The following is an 18,880-nucleotide window of genomic DNA, read 5'->3' as shown; positions in this document are numbered from 1 at the left end:
ATACACATCTATGCTGGTGTACCCGGAAGGACAAAATGAGAAAACAATATGGAAATTCGATCAGCCGCAAAATGGGGTCTGCGGGTTGAAACAGAATTGTAAATATTTTTAAAACTATAACGGAATGTTCATCGATGACGTCTTTTCATTCTTCTATAACGCGACGTTGTATAATGGGGTATAGCAGATTTATAATGTTCAATTCTTTCGTTCTACAATAACAACAGTGGTAAAAGTCACAATGAGCTTAAAGGAACATTCAATTGTGTTCATTTGCGTGTGTCTTTTTGACCTACCTCCTCATAAAAGCTTGTCCTATCCTTTTATTTCGTTTGTCGCTGATGCTAAAGTATTTGTGATCTGCCTATGATTCGAGATCGATATCATTTTGAAATAATATACATAATTGATTGCGAACCACCTTGTACGTTTCGTTACTCTGGCCGCGTTCACCTGCAACGACCGTCGTAAACATGAATGAACAAACGTGTGCAATAGGTAGGCCTCCTAATCTGTACGGTTCAGGTGCGCCGATAGCAGTGCGTGGAATAAAGTAGTTAGAGCAAAAACCTTGTGACGAGACAATAAGCGTCGCATAACAACGTGAAAAGGCCACGACCGATTTTTTAGGCAGCAGCCTTACCTGGCAATAGTAACTTCTTCGATATTATTCAGCGATACTTCAGCGAAACGGAAAAGACGAAAAGGACCCGAACTGATACTTCTGTACAGGCGTGTGCGAATGATATACACACGCCAGGCTTCGCATTGTATTATCGAATACGCTGACCGGTCGAACGAAGTTAGCCACAATTAATGTTTCGTACGTATTTGATTTGATATGAGCAGTGGTAGGTAATTTTTAGTGTGATTATTTTGTAGTGGGCCAATCGAGGCCAGCCTATTCGTTGATTTCAACTCCCTTCTAAATAGTCGTGGTAGTAATAAACTAATGGTAGTGGAAAATATGGCCGCTCCGCTGATGCTCAATACGGCGAAAGACAACAGTTGCATTATCAGCGGCAGCAACAGCGGAATCGGGACGAATAATGCCAACAATGGCTTCACTAGGAACCACAACAACGATAAGAACAAGCAGCACATGCTCGACCCTCCGACCAACCCCCGGGCTGCGGCGACGCCAACAAAGACGCCGCATCAAACGCTCGGATTCCTTTTTATTCGCGATAGCTGTGCGCCATCACAGGACGCTGTCGTAGTCTGCCACTGTGTCACGTCTTGTGTGCGTCCCATTAGCAATAACAGGTACAGCAGAGGCGTCCACCCTGGCAAGGTTAGCCTACAAGCCAACGGCATCCGATCAATCCGAAAACCATCCGGGAATTTCACTGCTTTCGGAGCAACGAAGTGGCATGACAACAGACCTGGCCACTTTGCACTTAATCTCTAGTCTCTTGTCGTTGCTGCTGAGGATTCTTGTAGATGGTCCTATGCAGTGCAGAATTATTGGCTTGTATTGATGGCAAACAAGTGTTGCATGATTTTCGATTTGTCCACAATTTGCTTTGCTCAAATAGAGATCTTCTTAGTTTAGCTTCGGTCTTTTTTCCTTTTTGTACGGGGTGTCTAGTATTTACGAAAACATTCGCTTCGCTTGTTATTGTCAAGCAAGTGTCTGTGACTGTATCCCCCTGTCAGCAGCCGTAGACTAGCGAATAACAAGGTATGAAAATGCGTTGTCGTACATTAAACCATAATTGCACCACAACCGCTAGTATACCCTAGTCAACAGCAAATATCGTCATCTGTTCTCTAATCTCCACCTTGTGTGACCCATAAGCGGCCTAAAGGTGTACTGCTGTAACAACAAAACCAAGCGCGAACCCAAAACAGTCGGCCAGGCCTGGTGAATACAGCTGTCGTATGTCTCGGATCAAGTCGTCATATACTAGTTACAACCATTTCAGCTGCTGTTGAGGTCGCTTCTAGTGGTCGTTCGATGGGTAGTTTGTCTTCCGTGGCGATGATCCCTGGCGCCTACCGGTTTTGCCGGTGCCCATCGTGTCTTTTGCGGTTCGGCTGCGCCATAGAGTTGCGTAGGATGGTAGCGTGTTTGTCACCCCTTGGAACCCATGTATCCTATGTATGAACAACAGCACAAATAGTGGTCTGCGAACGAACGCCTTTTCCCCACTAGTTTTACCCGAAAGCTGAAACGTCTACAGCTTAATGATATACGTACAGATTGACAACGTACGTAAACTGAATAATTATGCAAGCTTGCCCGTTCTTCATTGGTGCAAAAACAACTGCTCAATCGATACGGCAGCAGAATTGCTCTTCTCGATACACCTATCATACCCTACGTTATAGTTCTTTCTGTAAATTTTGATGCAAAGTACTAATTCGCCGGTCCGAACTATGCCAACAACCATCGTCAGAGATAGGTTTTTAAGGTTATATGGGAAGCTATACCCCAAAACTTGTATCGAATCCCGTACCAAACTTACTTTAAATCAACGAAAATCTGCCAAACTCATTTTTGCTTGTTGCTTACAAATGACGTTCTACGCATATATAATACAACATTTCCTTCCAGAGCTAACATGCTGATATGATTTAAAATCTTTCTGCCCGACTTTTTCCCCAAGTATTATACATATGTATGTTGCTTCTGAACGAAACGAAAAGACTTTTCGTCTGCCATTTACAGGGACCCACACTGCGCGGATCAGTAAAGATATAGGTGTGGAGTAACCACGTGTCACATGAGATGTCACGGTAGACATGCTCGTGTGGCGCGCGCACTGCAGTGCATATTTAGCTTTTGCTAGTTGAATAGACGCTCGCGTCCTTTTTTTTCGCTGAGGCAAAAGGTCATCGTTTCACGAATGTAGAAGTAGTGGTATGGGGTAACGTCTTAATCATGGCACCCCAGCGCCGTTCGTAGGACAGCATCTAATAGCTGAATGTGACTACCAATCCAACCTGTAGTATTGGTATCTCGTTTCACCTTCATGTATTATGGTGATCTTTTGTGCTATGGCCGTGGGCCTGAATACAATTCTTGTTCTTTCGACAAGCCTTCTGCTGCGTGATGCTAGTGCTATTTGAGCACGACGTTAAGGGGAGTTAGAGGATAAGCGAGTTTATGCGTCGCCTCATATCAAAACGTAAACGCATTGACAATGACCCAGCGTTTGGTCCCTGGACCCTACAGCCGTTCGGGAAAGAAGGCGGAAAATTATTCATATACACTGGAAAATCTTTGTCATGATCAACGAACAGGTTAGATACGTACCAACGTACAACAATGACATGTGCTTAACGTGACATTTGGTTCTGGTACCCAGACATTCTGTGTCTGCTCGCCTGGGTGCAAGTATAAACGTTCCGTAACAAGTTCATTCCTCTATTCTGGTAGGTGAAAAAAAAACCAGAAATCCGTTAAGGGTATGCTCGACAAAATATGGTATAACGCTTGTTGCAGTCGCAGCTATGATATATATGCCTATATTGAAATCCGTACTTCTATTAGTTTTTCCTGTAAGTACACGTCAAATAAACAATTTATATTGGCACTATGAGAGGCTGTACTATGACGAAACAAATCTACGAAGATTTCGGAAGTTGGGTTCGAATTGCTGCCGACTCTCGTTATGCATCATGGATCCCGCTGGCTCAGCGACGCGCCAAACTAGACTAGCGGCAATGTATGCTTGTAAACATGTTTGTAGCGCAAACTGGCCACGTATCACTCGCGTCCGACTGGTCCATTGGCCGTATGAGACTGCGCACGCGACAATCACTTAGGCCGAATAGGTATAGCCAGGTTATTTGTTTTCATTTGGTCTATGTCGATGCTTTATTGATAACAGGACGCCTTTTAGATCATTCAAACACTTTCGAATGAATAGTTGGGACTAAGCCTTACTGTGAACAATGAAGACCTGACGACGAGCGACAAATTAACTAGTCTGTTAGATAGGTCTGAATCTTTATCGCTTCCACGCAGAACGATGATGGCAGCAATAGCGACAGTAGAGCTACGTAGTATATCTCCGATATCTACAAAGTTTAGCAGAAATGACTCAGCGTAATCAGACATTTATGACACTGGCTTGCGTGGCCAAAGCTGGGAGAAGTTTCAAATACGATACAGTAGTTGGAATACTAGCAGTAGCAACGTCGATGTTGTTCTTCCATCTAGCTACCACTATTCGCTTCATCGGCCGTTGGAGTGATTCAACCCACGCCTTTTCAATACGAACGAGAAACAGCAGACTTCTAGCAGGAGCAACAACATCAGCTACGATTATAGATACCGTAGCTCCACCATGACAGTGTCAATGATAAAGCTGCCGTCGAAGAAGTAATCGTTGACACACTGGCGTTAGCTGACCAAGAAGCAACGTTTGCATGACGCCTTGTCTTCAGTCATGGCGCGAATACAGTGGCTTCGTAGAGTTGTCGTGCTTCCAGCTCGGAACGGAACAGCACCGCCTGCTCAACGTGGCGGTCCTATACATTATTGCCTAATCCCTGTTGCAGATATATAGATGTGCTGGCAAGCCGACGTGTGTTTGAGAAGACGTGTTGCGTGCTGAATGTCGCATTACGGTTAGCATCATTATTGGGCTACAGTCTTCCGCGACTTGGCCTCGCATGGCCATCGGCCGTGGTTCCATGATGGGGCTCGTTGGTGGTGATCATGACGGTGTCAGTTATTAGTTAACGGAACCAGTTAGCTGTTAGGCAGCGCGGACGAAAAACGGTAGAACAAAGCATCAGCGGAACCATCGGTCAAGAGGAAAACGCCCGAAAAGATACGGAGGCTGTAGTTACGTGTTGCCTCGATAAACTACCAACATGCACGTATGCGCATATCGATTTATACATACAACAATGTATATGTCGTCAACAGTTGTTGCGGACCGATGCTTATTTATGGGGGAACGGATCGAGGGGGTGGCTCAATAATTTCTGCGTATGTCTAAATGTAGCAGCGAGACAAGTGCGAATGTTCGTACATGAGATGTTTAGAAAATGGCATTCCCCAAGAATGTCCACGGTGTGATAACCTTAAGAAGGAGGAGAGGTCGATGAAAGGACTAGGTCAAAAGCGAGAAGAAAAACAAAACATGGCGGAAGTCAAAATGAGCCATGCATTAATTGTATGTAATAATTAGTAATTGAAAGTAATGGCCCATTAATAGACGTCGCTCGATGACAAATAATGTAAGATCGTCATCTAGTGAACCGAAAGTCACGATAAAGCAAGGGCGGAAAAGCAAGTTGAATAACGCGCAATAGATGCTTTTATATACGTTTAACTTGTACGCGGACAGAAGTTAGCTATCATTACTATTTAGTATAATTATACACAGTACTATTATTGTGAGTAATATTCATATCAATGCTGAACAATCGGACCGATCAGATTCAGAACAAAAAATGGTTCGTTCGGGAGTGTTCGTTCCTAGACATTTTGGTCAGCCTTACCGCATATCAAATTCCTGACTGAATAAACGCCAATAACATATGTTATTTTTTTTCTACAGGCTGAGGGAGATCTGGCCGCCCTAAATCGTCGCATTCAGCTTCTCGAGGAGGATCTCGAACGTTCTGAGGACCGTCTCAAGGTTGCTACTGCTAAGCTCGAGGAGGCCTCGGCTACCGCCGATGAGTCGGAACGGTACGTAATACCGCTTGATAATAAACGTTACACCAGTCATAGAGCAGCATTCTGACCGCGTTTTAGCCCAACGTTCTTAGCACACAACGAGACAATAGGATTTCCAGTCTCAACACCTCAGTGGTTTAGTTGAATCTAGTTATAAACGTTCATAGTTCCTTTTAATCTTCAATTAGCCCACAGCATTGTCTCGCCACAATCTGTTAGCCCAGTCGCAGAACTGCTTATAGAAAACAACAGCACGATGTGTGTCTAATAACATTCTATCTTTGCGTGTGTATCTGTTCGATGTAACGCTAAAAAACCACAGTGAACGTTTGGAAGTTGACTAATAATTATAGAGCTTTTGCAACCTGCATTTTTATTAGGTTTCTTTACGATAGTAATGCTACTGCTATTCCTTCTACAATGTATTTTGATATTTTCCCAAGATTGTAAAATCTTCATTTCAAGCTATTTTGTAATACTGTTGATAGTCGGAATATGGATAGTTTAACAGTCATATCGGATGCTTTTTCTAGTACATGAGTTCACTCCTGCGTAGGCCTCTCCGTTCGTCTGTCGATTGGTCTGTCCACCCGCCCACCTGCCCGTCCAGGATATTCATAATTAAAAAGTGCGCGCCGCGTCGTAGACGTATCAGCAGTGCCGTCGCTGTTCACAGTTGGCTATTTCTCAAGGCTGGTACCTTGGTGACTTTTTGGATTGTAGCTATTTACTGCCCAGACTGATCTCAGACTTTCTGCCAGTAGCTGGGCCCCCTATTGGGTGGCTGGCTGGCTGGCTGGCTATTGCCCCCCAAAAAAAGCTGTCGTGTTGGTTTTGGTATCGACGGCAGCAGCAGTAGTACCCGTGCTAGCACGTCGCGGAAGGCAGTAATGCTTATTTCAATCGAAGAGAATAAACAAACAGCCTCTCTGTGTCGGTAACCGTTTTTGGAGGCCTTAACGTTTTTGCCGGACGCTGGGGAGTCAACAATATGTTCTATGTATACTCACTGACGCAGTCATCAGCTAACATACGACATGCGCAGCCAGTACATACGATTACAGCCCACGTTCAGCCTTCGTATCGTGGCGTGATTTGTACGCGAACAAATCGATGATGGCAGTGAACGTGGTGAGACAGCCCAACCGAAAAGGATGAATGGACGCGCTTGGGGTAGCCTAATGGGGAGTTCTTACCTATCAAATCAGCCAAACCTCGTTCACGTATCAATGGGTTTGCGTTTTACGGCGAACGGACCAGGAAACAAAATGGAAAAACGTACAGACATTTAGAAAAACCCTTTCTTACTTGAATGTTTTGTCAGTGTTGGCTTGACATTTAATACCAACTATTTAAATTTTACCATATTTTCAACTTCTATCTATTATAGATGAACTTCACCTATTGCCCACTAGTATTTCCTAAAATATCATGCAAATATATTCAAGTATAATTGGTTAAATTAAACTAAGACGATAATTTATCGCGGTAACAGCAAAACGACCTACGACAATTTGTAGTAAGAAACGGTTCAATCTATTTAAATCTTTCTAACAATTTCTATGTTTCGTTTGCTTAACGGCCTGCTCATTTGCGCCACCATGGGGGCGCAAATCTTCGCGTGTACCAATCATCTCAACGTGTGCGCTTCCGCACCCCATTAACCCGCGTTCTTTCTGCCCTCGTTGCATTTCACATTGCCCCACAACTTCTATATCCTCAAACTCGTAATCCTTCGACTCAACTCCCCGCCTCTTCAAAACCTTTGTGATCCACCCGTCCCACCTAAATGACCTCTTGTGTGTGGTGATGTGCTGTCAATCGGCTGTCTTCGTTTCGCGTGGCACGTACACAGCATCCGTAAAGCATTGGAAAACAGAACTAACATGGAAGATGAGCGAATCAACGCGCTTGAAGGAGAACTAGGCCAGGCGCGACTGATCGCAGAGGAGAGTGACAAAAAATATGAGGAGGTACGAACCGTCATCGAACAGCTCACCATTACTTTAACTAATCATTTGACATCTACAACAAAGGCTATTACAACAATTAGAAAAAATCGAACGAATTCATTATAATGATATTACATTATTCTTATTATCTAACAGGTATACTAATTGAGCAGCTACAGTAGTAGTTATCCTTAGTTCTGAGTTTAGAACGATCATAAACGTTCTGTCGCGTAGCCGTTGAAGAGACCCTATAAAAAGGATCTTCAGTGTGGCCACCACGTTGACAGCTCATTTTGTTTGTCGAACAAATTATAGATGGGGCTAATTGAATAATCAATGGAAAAACGTGACGCCACAAATTGTCATTTCAATTTTTGTAATTAGTTCAATTTCATTTCGTTACAGACAGATCTACCAAAAATACTTTACATTAGCCACTGAGTGAGCACCTTCTCCTCAGAATCTGCGAACAAACCAGCCCGGCTGGGCCTATAATATCGATATGTTCGACTGTCGAAATTCGTCATACGAAAAAACTGATCCAAATTGTAGTAGATGAAGTCTAGGGTGAATAGGGTACTCGCGTATGCGTACGACGACCAGTTGCAGAGAAAATCTGGTTCCACTGACCCGCTTTTAGTGTGTGCTCTGGTATGTTGTCTCCTATCCGATCCGATGCATTACAAATGCCGGCAAAAGTCACTTACTATCTCCTGCCCCACATTAACCATTGTCAATCTGTATTCGAGAAACCATTGCTACTAACGAGACAGACATGCTAAACTTGTGAGGGAAACACAGCCACAGATCTCGATTTTTTTTTGCCGATGTCAGTAAGGGTCTTCGATCGATCGTACTTGACGCCCACTCGTAAATAGTTCACGCTACTGCTGGTTCTATGTTCATGAACTTGCGTGAAAAAATGTCATTGTCTAATCGTACACACACACATACACATATATATATACTAGCTTTTATGCATAGACTCTTAAAAGAACGCCAACGTCCAGCAAAGATATGCTACAGAGCAGAGGCCAGCGGATCTATAATTATGCTTAGGAACATCATCAGCACTTAATCCATATTGAATGTGAGATACAGGAGAAAGATGTCGCAAATTGCCATGTTAGCGTTAAACGTGTTGGCAGTCTTCCATCTACACAGTGTGTAGTCTGTAAGCAGCAGGCGCCTATGACGGTATCAAGGCCTGTCTGCTTGCACGAATATGGCTATCGAAATCAATGGGATTACAATTCCTGCTTCAGTAGTGCCTGAGTGGGTAGATGCACTAGCTAGACTACTCCGCTGTGTCTATTTCTAGCTGGGGCAAGGCTTAGCCGTAGTGTAGTTTAGTTCTGTCATAGAGTCTGCTGGAGCTAGAATTTTAAGGGTCCAAGACCGATTTGTTTTACCCAGTGGTGCAGGAAGGAGGAATGAAAAAAAAGAACTCGATTGAGGAAGAAGTAGATGGAAAGTAGAGGAAAAGTAGATGGATGAAATGATTAGACATAAATTAGAGAAATACGGCGAAATATCATAACAGAGCAAACTTCTAGAATTTCTGACGCAGTAGAATCATCATTGTAATGGCAATTTCTGGCTATTCTATTTATAGCCATTTGTTAATAGTGGTTGCGTGGGTAGCGATTGATGGGTCGCCTGCTCGGTGACTAACTCAATATTTTTATCGTAATCTCTGTTTTATAAATTTCGGCGCTAGCACGTATTCCTACGCATAATATGGTAACCCACATTAAATGACGAATTCAGAGGAGTGATAAGTAGCTTTTTTAGTCAACACTGAAATGGAACGCAGATACCTAGGAATTATGGTGGGTTTCACGTTGAAACATGCCGCTGTCCCATACAGTACAGCGTGGTGAAAAGAAGAACATGAAAAATGAAAGTTTGCCTTTAAACTGTCGTTAGCTTTTGTTTAGATTGCCACTAGTTGAGTCGGCTAAATAACTATTACAAGTGGCACTTTGTCAATTATTGCAAATCGGCGTCGCAGTTTGTCTTTCATGATTTCTATGGGGTCGGTTGGGAAGCCTGAACGCTTTCTACCGCCTGATCATCAGCTCAGCGGATGAGGTACTCGAAGGCTAAATTATGAACGTATGATTCTTTGTTCCGCTCCCTTCACTCTCATGATCGAGCAGTATGCGTAAGATGCTTGAACACAGGAACATCACCGATGAGGAACGCATGGATCAGCTCGAGGCTAACCTTAAGGAGGCCAAACTGATGGCTGAGGACGCTGACAGGAAATATGATGAGGTGAAAACAGTTTCATGTTCCGAGTTTTACACCCAGAGAAGCAGCAGTCGACAAACTGCTGGCTTGACTGAACTTAATTCCGAGTGCGGTTCTCATGTGTATGTAACTATGTGTGGATTTGTCCTTTACTACTCACTGTGATATTAACAACCCTTAGAACGGACAACGTCTGGACCATTTGTCGTATTCAGGGGGCTAGTCATCCGTCCGATCAACGCAAAACCGGCCGATTTTTCGACTGATCATTTCCGACAAACACGGTTTGTCTGCTCACGCTAACAAACCTTTTGAATGGTGCCTAACATTTTCTCTTCTTGTGAGTTGCGATAAGTAGATTTTCTAAATGATTATCCATTGGTCCTATCTGTTCGTTGTTCCGCGGTGATGTTCCTCGCTACTTCATCTACCGCCATTCATCTGATGGTGTTACGGATACCCAGGTCGCGCGTAAACTGGCCATGGTTGAGGCTGATCTTGAGCGCGCTGAAGATCGTGCTGAGACCGGTGAGACGTAAGTACTCCGTAACTTTGCGAAAACCATTTGCATTGCACTAACTGATTTGCCGTTGTTTTTGTTCTGTATTTTCTGACGCGTCGTGCTTCTCCTATACACCATGAATTCGCATGTCCAAATCATAACTTACCACCCGTGGTGCAAACCACCTGTGCGTGTGCCTGGAACGTGTGCGTGTGGTATGCCTAATAACGACTACACGATCGATCAATCCGTTCGTTGTTGTCGGCCACGGTTTTCACTTGTGGGCATCAACAACAACAACAAAATAGATGGCACGACGGATTGCACTCCTTGAGACTGATCTCGAAAGGGCCGAGGAGCGCGCGTCTACCAGCGAAAGGTAAGGCAACATGTCCAACCCTGCGTTGATACCAGACCATAAGTTGTTTATCCATCTGCAGTATTCGACTAATAAATAGCCCGAACCTATTACGAATTCTGGATCACCAGCAGGAATGTAAAAACATATTTGTTTCGTTGGAATTCCGCTGTCAACCAAAAGCACCTCCAAGGTGATAGCAGAATGATAGTAGAGTGAAATATTTCCCAAAAATAAATCGTATGTGCGTTTGAAGTGCTCGTTAACTATCAGGTGGCCTGTGTAACAACAAGTGTGTTATGTTCTTAGTGAGATTTACATAGCAATATGCACTTATCCTTACTTAAATTTTTATCTCGACTTGACAAACTACAGCAAAATCGTCGAGCTTGAAGAGGAGTTACGCGTCGTTGGTAACAACCTGAAATCTCTTGAAGTGTCCGAGGAGAAGGTGCGTTTTCGATTTAATCTTCACACATCCTCATTAAATACATATAAGCTACACCATTTGTCATGTTATATCCGCATATCTAGTGTATACTATAGAATATAAATTGTGTATAAATTGTGTGTTTACATAAACTTTCCGTATCGTAACGTTTTTGTTTATACCATTGCTCAACTGAATCTCTTCCACCGTATTTCCACTGTATGTGGTCTTGTCACGTATATCTGTCTCGTTAGCCATGGCTGTGTGGCTAACGTGTATGGACAACATATTTTTCCTTCACATATTTACACATTGTCTACTAAGCTGTTATTCTCTGAGTAAGGGTTCGCCGTTCAATGCCTCAACTCTGACTATCAAAGGTATTGTCACATCTGCGCATGTCGACGCAATTTTCCATATTTGTTCTAGCGTTTAATTGCGACCATCGCTACCAAAAGTGTTACATTAGCAACCAACCTCACATGCCCCTCCCTACCCTATTTTTACCATTCTAATAAGTAGTTTTATGGTTACCTTCTGGTGTCTCGTCTCATATCCTATCTTCTTCTTCATCATAAGGGATCATTTTAGCGTTTGCTAATGATGACTAACTTTTTTGCATGGTCCAGATCCGTTCCTTGTATCATGTCCTGTCTCAAGTACCTAGTTGTGTTCTGGTGTTATTGAGTCCTCTACGATGAATGTCTGGAACAAACTCTGAAGGGCGTTCGTTCTTTTTGCATCTACGAACAGATATTCTTAGTCCATTTTGCTTATTATAAAGTATTCGATAATAGTCCTATAATGTACATACCTCATCGCCTTAGCTTGCTTCATGATAATTAGGGTTTACTATTTATACAGGACGTTCGTTTTCTTGTTCTACACGTTTTTTTCACCTCTACCACAAACATTAGGGCAACCATTGTAATGGACTGAATTTAGCACGTACGGATCTGTGTATTTCGTATTTGTGTTGTCCTTGTCATTTTTGCTACTGTGCCTTGATCGTTCATGTGTAGATTTTTTTTATATGTGATATACAAAATATGGACGTCATAACAGCTAGCAAATTTTTCGATTCCGTACTCCGAAAGAAGAATAGAAATAATAATAATACGCTAACCGAACGCTGTAGTATAGTCTACCGATCCTAGTTCAAAGTAGAAATAACAATTCGGCAATTTTATCTGCACTGCTTATTTATTTGTTTGTTTGTCGTCGGTTTACTCATCTGTCCGTCTGTTTGATCCGCAATTCCCACCTCCCAATTCTGTCGACCCTGGTCTGCTCTGCTCTGACATGATAAACCTCCACTGCCACGAACAACTACCCAATGAAATGACTGATTATCAACCGAATGAATGCTCGTCTGCACTGCCTGTAAACCACAATCACGCCTGCTGCCGTCGCTCTCGCACAATACAACAACAGGCTCAGCAACGAGAAGAGGCATATGAACTGCAGATCCGCACTGTAACAGCTAAGCTGAAAGAGGTGAGTATGAGTCATGATAGCGTTATTTGTAGTGAACCTTTATGTAACAGTCGTGGCTTTGTTCTCCCTTGTACCCCTCCCTCTCCTCAACCTGCCAAAATAATCCCGTTCCCGCCGAAAACCTGACTATAGGCCCTGCAAAAGGAAGAGACGTACGAGATGCAGATTCGCCAGATGACCGGACGGCTTCAGGAGGTAACCAGTGGATAGTGCCGATGCTAATATTAGTGATATGACCATACTGATCTGGAATAACGACGAATTTGTAGAAGCATGATGGCATTAATAAGTAGAACAAAAAATACTACTACTGAAGTTTTAGGAGAAATGGTATACTATGCCGTCAAGGTACATTTTCGGGTGAAATTGAGGAACGCCGGATTCAGTCATCTTCTTTTTCGATTGTAAGCGAACGTAAGAGCTTCCAATGCAACGCACTCAGGCCAAAGTCAAGCTACTGCTAACGTGGCCTAGTTGTCTGCTAAATCGACTTATTGAATCAAAGGGATTGTTACGCCTGAAAGTGGTAAACGGACAGTGCACAGAAGATATCGAAATAGATGTTGCTGTTGTCAGTTTCGATGCATCCTGCATGACATTATGCGATAATATTTCAATCAAGTGGAAATAGGTGAGTCTTCTCGAGCCAGTCGAAGATAAACGGAGTCTAATAGGTATAGTTGATATGGAAATTAGGATCTACGAGATTAGGGTGTGCTCACCAATGGGATGCAGCTACTAATACATAAAGGACTAAAATGTTTCTGTAACATAGACGGAGAATGATTCCACTTTGTGTTGGCGTCATGTTGCCCGCAACGGTAATCGCGGTCAAGGACGTGTATTCGTGATCATAGCCCGAACACGGACGAGTCAGGAAGACAGATGAAGAGACAGTCGGAGTCGTAAGATTGTAGCTTGCCAAGAGGCTACAATATACAGACTAACTAAGATCACACAATACGGCAATACAGTCTGACAGACAGAACAGAATATCTGAGATGACAGAAACGAGGAACAAAATGACATCTCAATTCCTAACCTATCGATCGTTTGCCTAAAATGTTACCATGTCAACTGTGGACAGCATGTAAACTGCGGAGATAAACAAAAGGAAAATGAATAATCTCTTATCAAAATGTCCGTACCTTCTGCATTCTCCTAAATTCTGCAAAGAGTGCACTCTTCGAAGATAATAAAATTTGTAGGCGCCACGTATAATGATAGATTTCCTTAGTCGAGAGAGCTCGGGCAAACACCGGCTTAAGTAGGTGAAGGATATCGCTTGATTGTTACCGGGTCTTTCAAATTCTGTGATACCTAGCCAGATTTTGGTCTGGCCGTCTCCGTTTCTCAACTTGCCTGTTCAATCTGACCCCAACCCAAATAAAAAAAAAAACTGCTTAGTATCGTATATTAACGTCTCATATATCTTACGTGACATATATTATTTGATAGGCTGAGGCACGCGCTGAGTTCGCTGAGAGGTCTGTTCAGAAGCTTCAGAAGGAGGTCGACAGGCTCGAGGGTAAGTTTATGAAACATATACGAGGATTTTTCTCTATATCAGTGCATTTCATATAGATTTTTGTAGACACAGACAAAGATCTGTTGAAGTTTGAGGTGAGAAATGGAACAAGGGAAACCCTAACGGTGTCATGGGCAAGGTTCAAACCCTTTCTCTAGTATTATTTCCATATTGTCCGAATCGTCTGAACGGGGAACATAATTCAAAGTAAATATAATACTTATTTGGCACATACCCTTTTAAAATCTAGTATGATGTCTCAAAGTATGCTTATTTTTCCGCATTCGAAAAGGTAAACTCAGTAGATTAGCTGGCCAGTTTATAATTAAACAATAGTTTGCGATTAGTAAACATGTTTTGTCTGTATTTTAATCTTTCTTTACTTTAAAGAATGGCGCATGTTTCGTCTCCCATGACAATAATCAGATAGACCGCTTTAACTAGGGAATGCGTTTGTAATTAATAATATTCGAATGTTTGAATATGTTGTTTCCTCTTGCTCCTTTCCCTTGTGAACCCCGTGTGCCGCTGTGTGACTTTTGCTGCGATGATTATGACTGCTGTTTCTGGTGGATCCCTTCTATACCACTACTTCTACGTCCCTTGATTATGGTGTGGTTCCTGATTGTTCCTAATGACGATGATCGCGTCGTGTATGGCCGTTGCGTCTACATACGCTTTGTCGTCGACCACGGTTTCAACTAATATCCCGGCCGTACGCTTTATTGGGCCTATCGTAATATCATCTCATCGTCGATGCATTCATCCTGTATATTTATGGGTAATCAGATGAGCTGGGCTCTGAGCGTGAGAAGTGCGCGGCGCTGCAGGACGAAGTGGAAACCACCCTGAAGGACCTGCAGTCGATGTAACCTCTCCGCCCAACCTCCAGCGTATCCTAGACCTTATGTCGCCTCCTGCCGCCTGTGACATACAACCTACGATCGAAAACTATTTAGCAGAAAGAAAAAACAACAGAAGATTAGTCCTTTGAAACACAAGCACACACACACAGACACACACGAATATACCCACAATAACCCAGACACCCACTTACCTACACCCACCCACTCGTACACCCATTCACACACACACATAGATACACCCAAAAATACAAAGACAGAAAACTATGAGGCGCTAAAAATAGGGTCTTTGTCTGACAGTGAGGCAGAACTTTGACATAAGTCCCTTATCTAGAGGCAAATGCCCCTTATATTGATATGAAGAGTGCAAATAAGAGTGTATGGCGTAAATACGAAATTTTCGGGTGTCCATGCCAAATTTCTTTCGGAGCCGCTACCGTCGCCGTAGTGGCTGAGGAACAGGAAAAAGCATAATAGCAGAATACTGCCATACGGCATATACTGCCGCCGCGTTTGTACTGCCGTTACCACCCATTCCATTCCATTCCAAAGGGCCCTTACGGTCAAAGAAACAAGAGACCTGTTCGCACATGTAGGCATATTTAGGCGTGCACTTTGAAACATACCCACAGCCATATAGACTCAGAGACAGAGAGAAATACGAAGGGATAGCAAAACTCCTTCACGGAAAAGCACGCGATGGTAATAACATTTGCTTGCAAACTTTGCAAAAAACATTTCTTCGCGAGGACTTGCGATACGAATGTGTGCTGAATACAGAATACCCCACAATATTTCCACTTAGTTAGGCTTTAATATTTTTTTTTATTCTTTGCTGACCGGTTTCACGGGGACGCGGACAAAATATATAAATATATGGCCGCGAGCCCGTTGAGAGTGGCGCTGATCTTTTGTGGCACTACTCTAGCGGAAGCCAGTTCCGCCATTGATTCTTGATTTAGAAATTGAAAAGTTCAAACCGGCCCCAATTTGCAAGTGAAATCAATTTCTTCTGCCAAGTTACTTTCTAATCGTAAATTCTGAATCAAAAGCAATCGTTAAAGGTAATCAATAATGTCGAATATTACCAAAAGAAATGTTGCCAACAAAATTACTTACGAGTACAACAGCATTGTATAGCCACAACAATATTTACTGCGATCAATAAAAAAACAACGTAACTGACAACCATTCCATGTAGGGATTTATGCAGGAACTCTTTACCTTTTTCCTAATATATATCTATATATATATATATATATATACCTCGCCTTGTTTGTTGCGCGTCGGTGATACGGCCAGCTGCTAGTGGTTGCTGCCGTCGCTTGATTTGCTAAAATATTGCAAGTGGCAGTAAGTAAAAATTATGAGAAAAATAATTAAAAAAAAAAACGGAAAAAACAAGCAGTCAATCGATTCTAGGCAGAACAGCATTGACATAACACATGAAAACAACATATAGACTCGAACGAACGAGGTGATGACAGCTTCCTTTTGAGAGAGCGAGAGAGAAAGAGAGCGAGAGAGAAAAAGAGAGAAAGAAAGCGAGAAAATAAAGTGAAAATAAGTGGTAAAATATCGCTATAATATTATTACGAGAACGACGATAACTATTATTGCTAGTATCATTATTATTACTATTACAGTTAAACAGTTTATTATATTTAATTATGTAAAAAAGCATGACACATAGTTTGTGTACAACGGCCGTGTCTAGGATAAATCTGATCTTACTCTATGAAGAGTCATTGCGCAATAAACTGACACGAGCAATCGTAGCCGTTCGTTAGCGTTTCTCTCGGTTTTCGCTGTCTTCTTCTGCCTTCTCTTGGATGTAAAGGTAAATGAAAACCTGATTTAGTTTTTTCTTCAACCCACATAGGAGCAAATAAAGGTTCTGATGGTATGTGCATAGTGCTCATCAAGCGCCGCCAATATCAATATAATGACGGCCGTTTCTGAGGTCGTTGGTATGCCGTCACACCGCAAAAAAATTACGCGCCGTATACCTACTGATCCTGTTTTATATCTCGCTCTGCGCCTTGTCCGTTGTCATTCAGAGTGCGAAGTTTTAACAGTAGGGCAACATCAATACAGGGATCAACATTCTGAACAACAGCGCAATTTCACTATTCGGACATACTAAAATGACGCGAACACAATCCCACGTCAATCAACACGTCGTGAAATTTCCACTTAACCATATAATGCTATGAGCGAGTTCAACCTCACCATGTTCCGAGCACAACTACAAGTGGTGTCCTATATCTACTAATCCCCCACCTCAGATCATGAGGTTCTTGCATCCAGGTTTGTAACACCTTTTAACCTGCCTACTATTTTATCATTATAATATTCCTCTTATTTTTTAACTCGACGATTGAACTTCGAAACGACAATATTATAAAGTTGCCACATGTATATAGTTAGTGGTTTGCTAGGTAAATTTTTTGTTAGTAATTTCATACTGCATGGTGATTTCCTGCTTCCTTTAGATATCACAGTACCCTATTATTTATCTGCCACTTACGAGCAAGCCACAATTTATTCATACGACATCGATTAACAGAAGCTGATTGTTTCGTCCGCTCTCTTCTCTATATTCTGTTCGATTGGTGCAGACGAGTTGGTCCAGGAGAAGGAGAAGTACAAGAGCATCTCGGACGAGCTTGACCAGACCTTCGCCGAGCTCACCGGTTATTAGGCGCGGCCTGCGGACGCCGCACGGGCCGGAAGTCCCAAGAATCGCCCTCGCAACTATCGATTTGGCTGCAACAACAACAACTGCAGTTAGCAACACCTATTATTATTACAACAATTCCATATCGGTTAGCGGTTGACGGACAACAAAATCCGGCCCAACGGGACCCTGTCAGCCTTTTCAACTTCAACCCTTGTCTCCCTAATTTATCATTACTACCTAAAGCGACTATCTGCTTCGTTTCTTTTGTTTATTTCGAACAACAACAACGACAGACGCAACAATATTACGACCAACTACAGCAGCGACAGCGACGACAAGAACAGAACGAAGAGAAAGACGCAGCAGCAACAACAACGAATAAGAACGAGAAACCCTTGCGGTACCATCACTACTACTACAGCAAGCTGGGTCTGCTGCCTGTGCTGCTGTTATTTCTCATTGGCACAATCGTTTCTCGAGAGGAAAGTTCTTTAGCAAAAAAAACACGACCGAGCAGCCTCTATGACAGCTCGTAAAACAACTTCTCGTTTCACATGTGGTCCTCGCTGGCGTGTCCAATCGATCCCGTCGAGACGGGGGCAATCCGAAATTATATTCATAGTGCCAGAATGAGAATTGATCAAAATTATTATATCAAGAGAGCGTGACAGTCAGTCATCAATGATGGTTGATGTTGATGAAACTGGTGACTGATTATGAATGATGGTGATGATGGTAATGACTTTAATAGGAACGTAACGACGATTACAATTGTGCATGCCAAGATGAACTTTCTGCATTCAATAAATACGTTTATGTTTACGAATTTATAATAGTACTTTTATGTATAACATACGGATAGAGTTATTTAGTCGTACCTATTCTTTTTTTTCTGCTCATAAATACGATTAGCGGGTGGGGGAAGAACGGCAACAGAGCTACAGTGTCAGGCTCTGTTTTTGGTAAAACATTTCTTAGTCGTTGATGTGTCGCTGGGGTAACAGTGAATCGATCGACGCTGAAAGTTCATTCCTTCGTGACTATTAACAAAATCGGCTTTTGATTAACTGCAGGCTGCCTGACCCAGTATGTTATAAGAACCAGCTTACACTACTCGTGGTAAACATCCATTTAGCACTTTATATTGAGATTTCTTATTTATTTGTA

The 18,880-nt window shown here is 42.6% G+C and overlaps 1 protein-coding gene across 9 annotated transcripts in view; it reads left to right on the top strand.

Annotated features, from left to right (window-relative positions):
• The window catches only part of Tm1 (tropomyosin 1), a 22,178-nt gene extending 3,639 nt beyond the window's left edge, over window positions 1-18,539 (top strand). Inside the window, exons 3-10 of one of the 9 annotated variants that reach the window (XR_015311421.1) lie at window positions 5,523-5,656; window positions 7,500-7,617; window positions 10,663-10,733; window positions 11,088-11,163; window positions 12,577-12,639; window positions 14,098-14,167; window positions 14,957-17,340; window positions 17,652-18,539. Coding sequence is in view for 6 of the 9 variants with exons in the window: in XM_022834556.2 (XP_022690291.1) it covers window positions 5,523-5,656; window positions 7,500-7,617; window positions 10,663-10,733; window positions 11,088-11,163; window positions 12,577-12,639; window positions 14,098-14,167; window positions 17,652-17,734 (615 nt within the window). In the remaining 3 variants the exon portion in view is untranslated. Of the gene's footprint in view, window positions 1-5,522; window positions 5,657-7,499; window positions 7,618-9,758; window positions 9,877-10,316; window positions 10,388-10,662; window positions 10,734-11,087; window positions 11,164-12,576; window positions 12,640-12,771; window positions 12,835-14,097; window positions 14,168-14,956; window positions 17,341-17,651 lie in introns of all 9 variants that reach the window. The other 8 variants (XR_015311420.1, XR_015311419.1, XM_022834556.2 and 5 more) reach the window with 8 other exon arrangements.
• Window positions 18,540-18,880: the final 341 nt, after the last annotated feature.

This window comes from Varroa jacobsoni, unplaced genomic scaffold, assembly GCF_002532875.2.
Source record: "Varroa jacobsoni isolate VJ856 unplaced genomic scaffold, vjacob_1.0 scaffold_535, whole genome shotgun sequence".
NCBI classification, from domain to species: Eukaryota; Metazoa; Arthropoda; class Arachnida; order Mesostigmata; family Varroidae; genus Varroa; species Varroa jacobsoni.
Note: the sequence above shows the minus strand (reverse complement) of the source record. Positions and strands in the feature narration are given on the sequence as shown.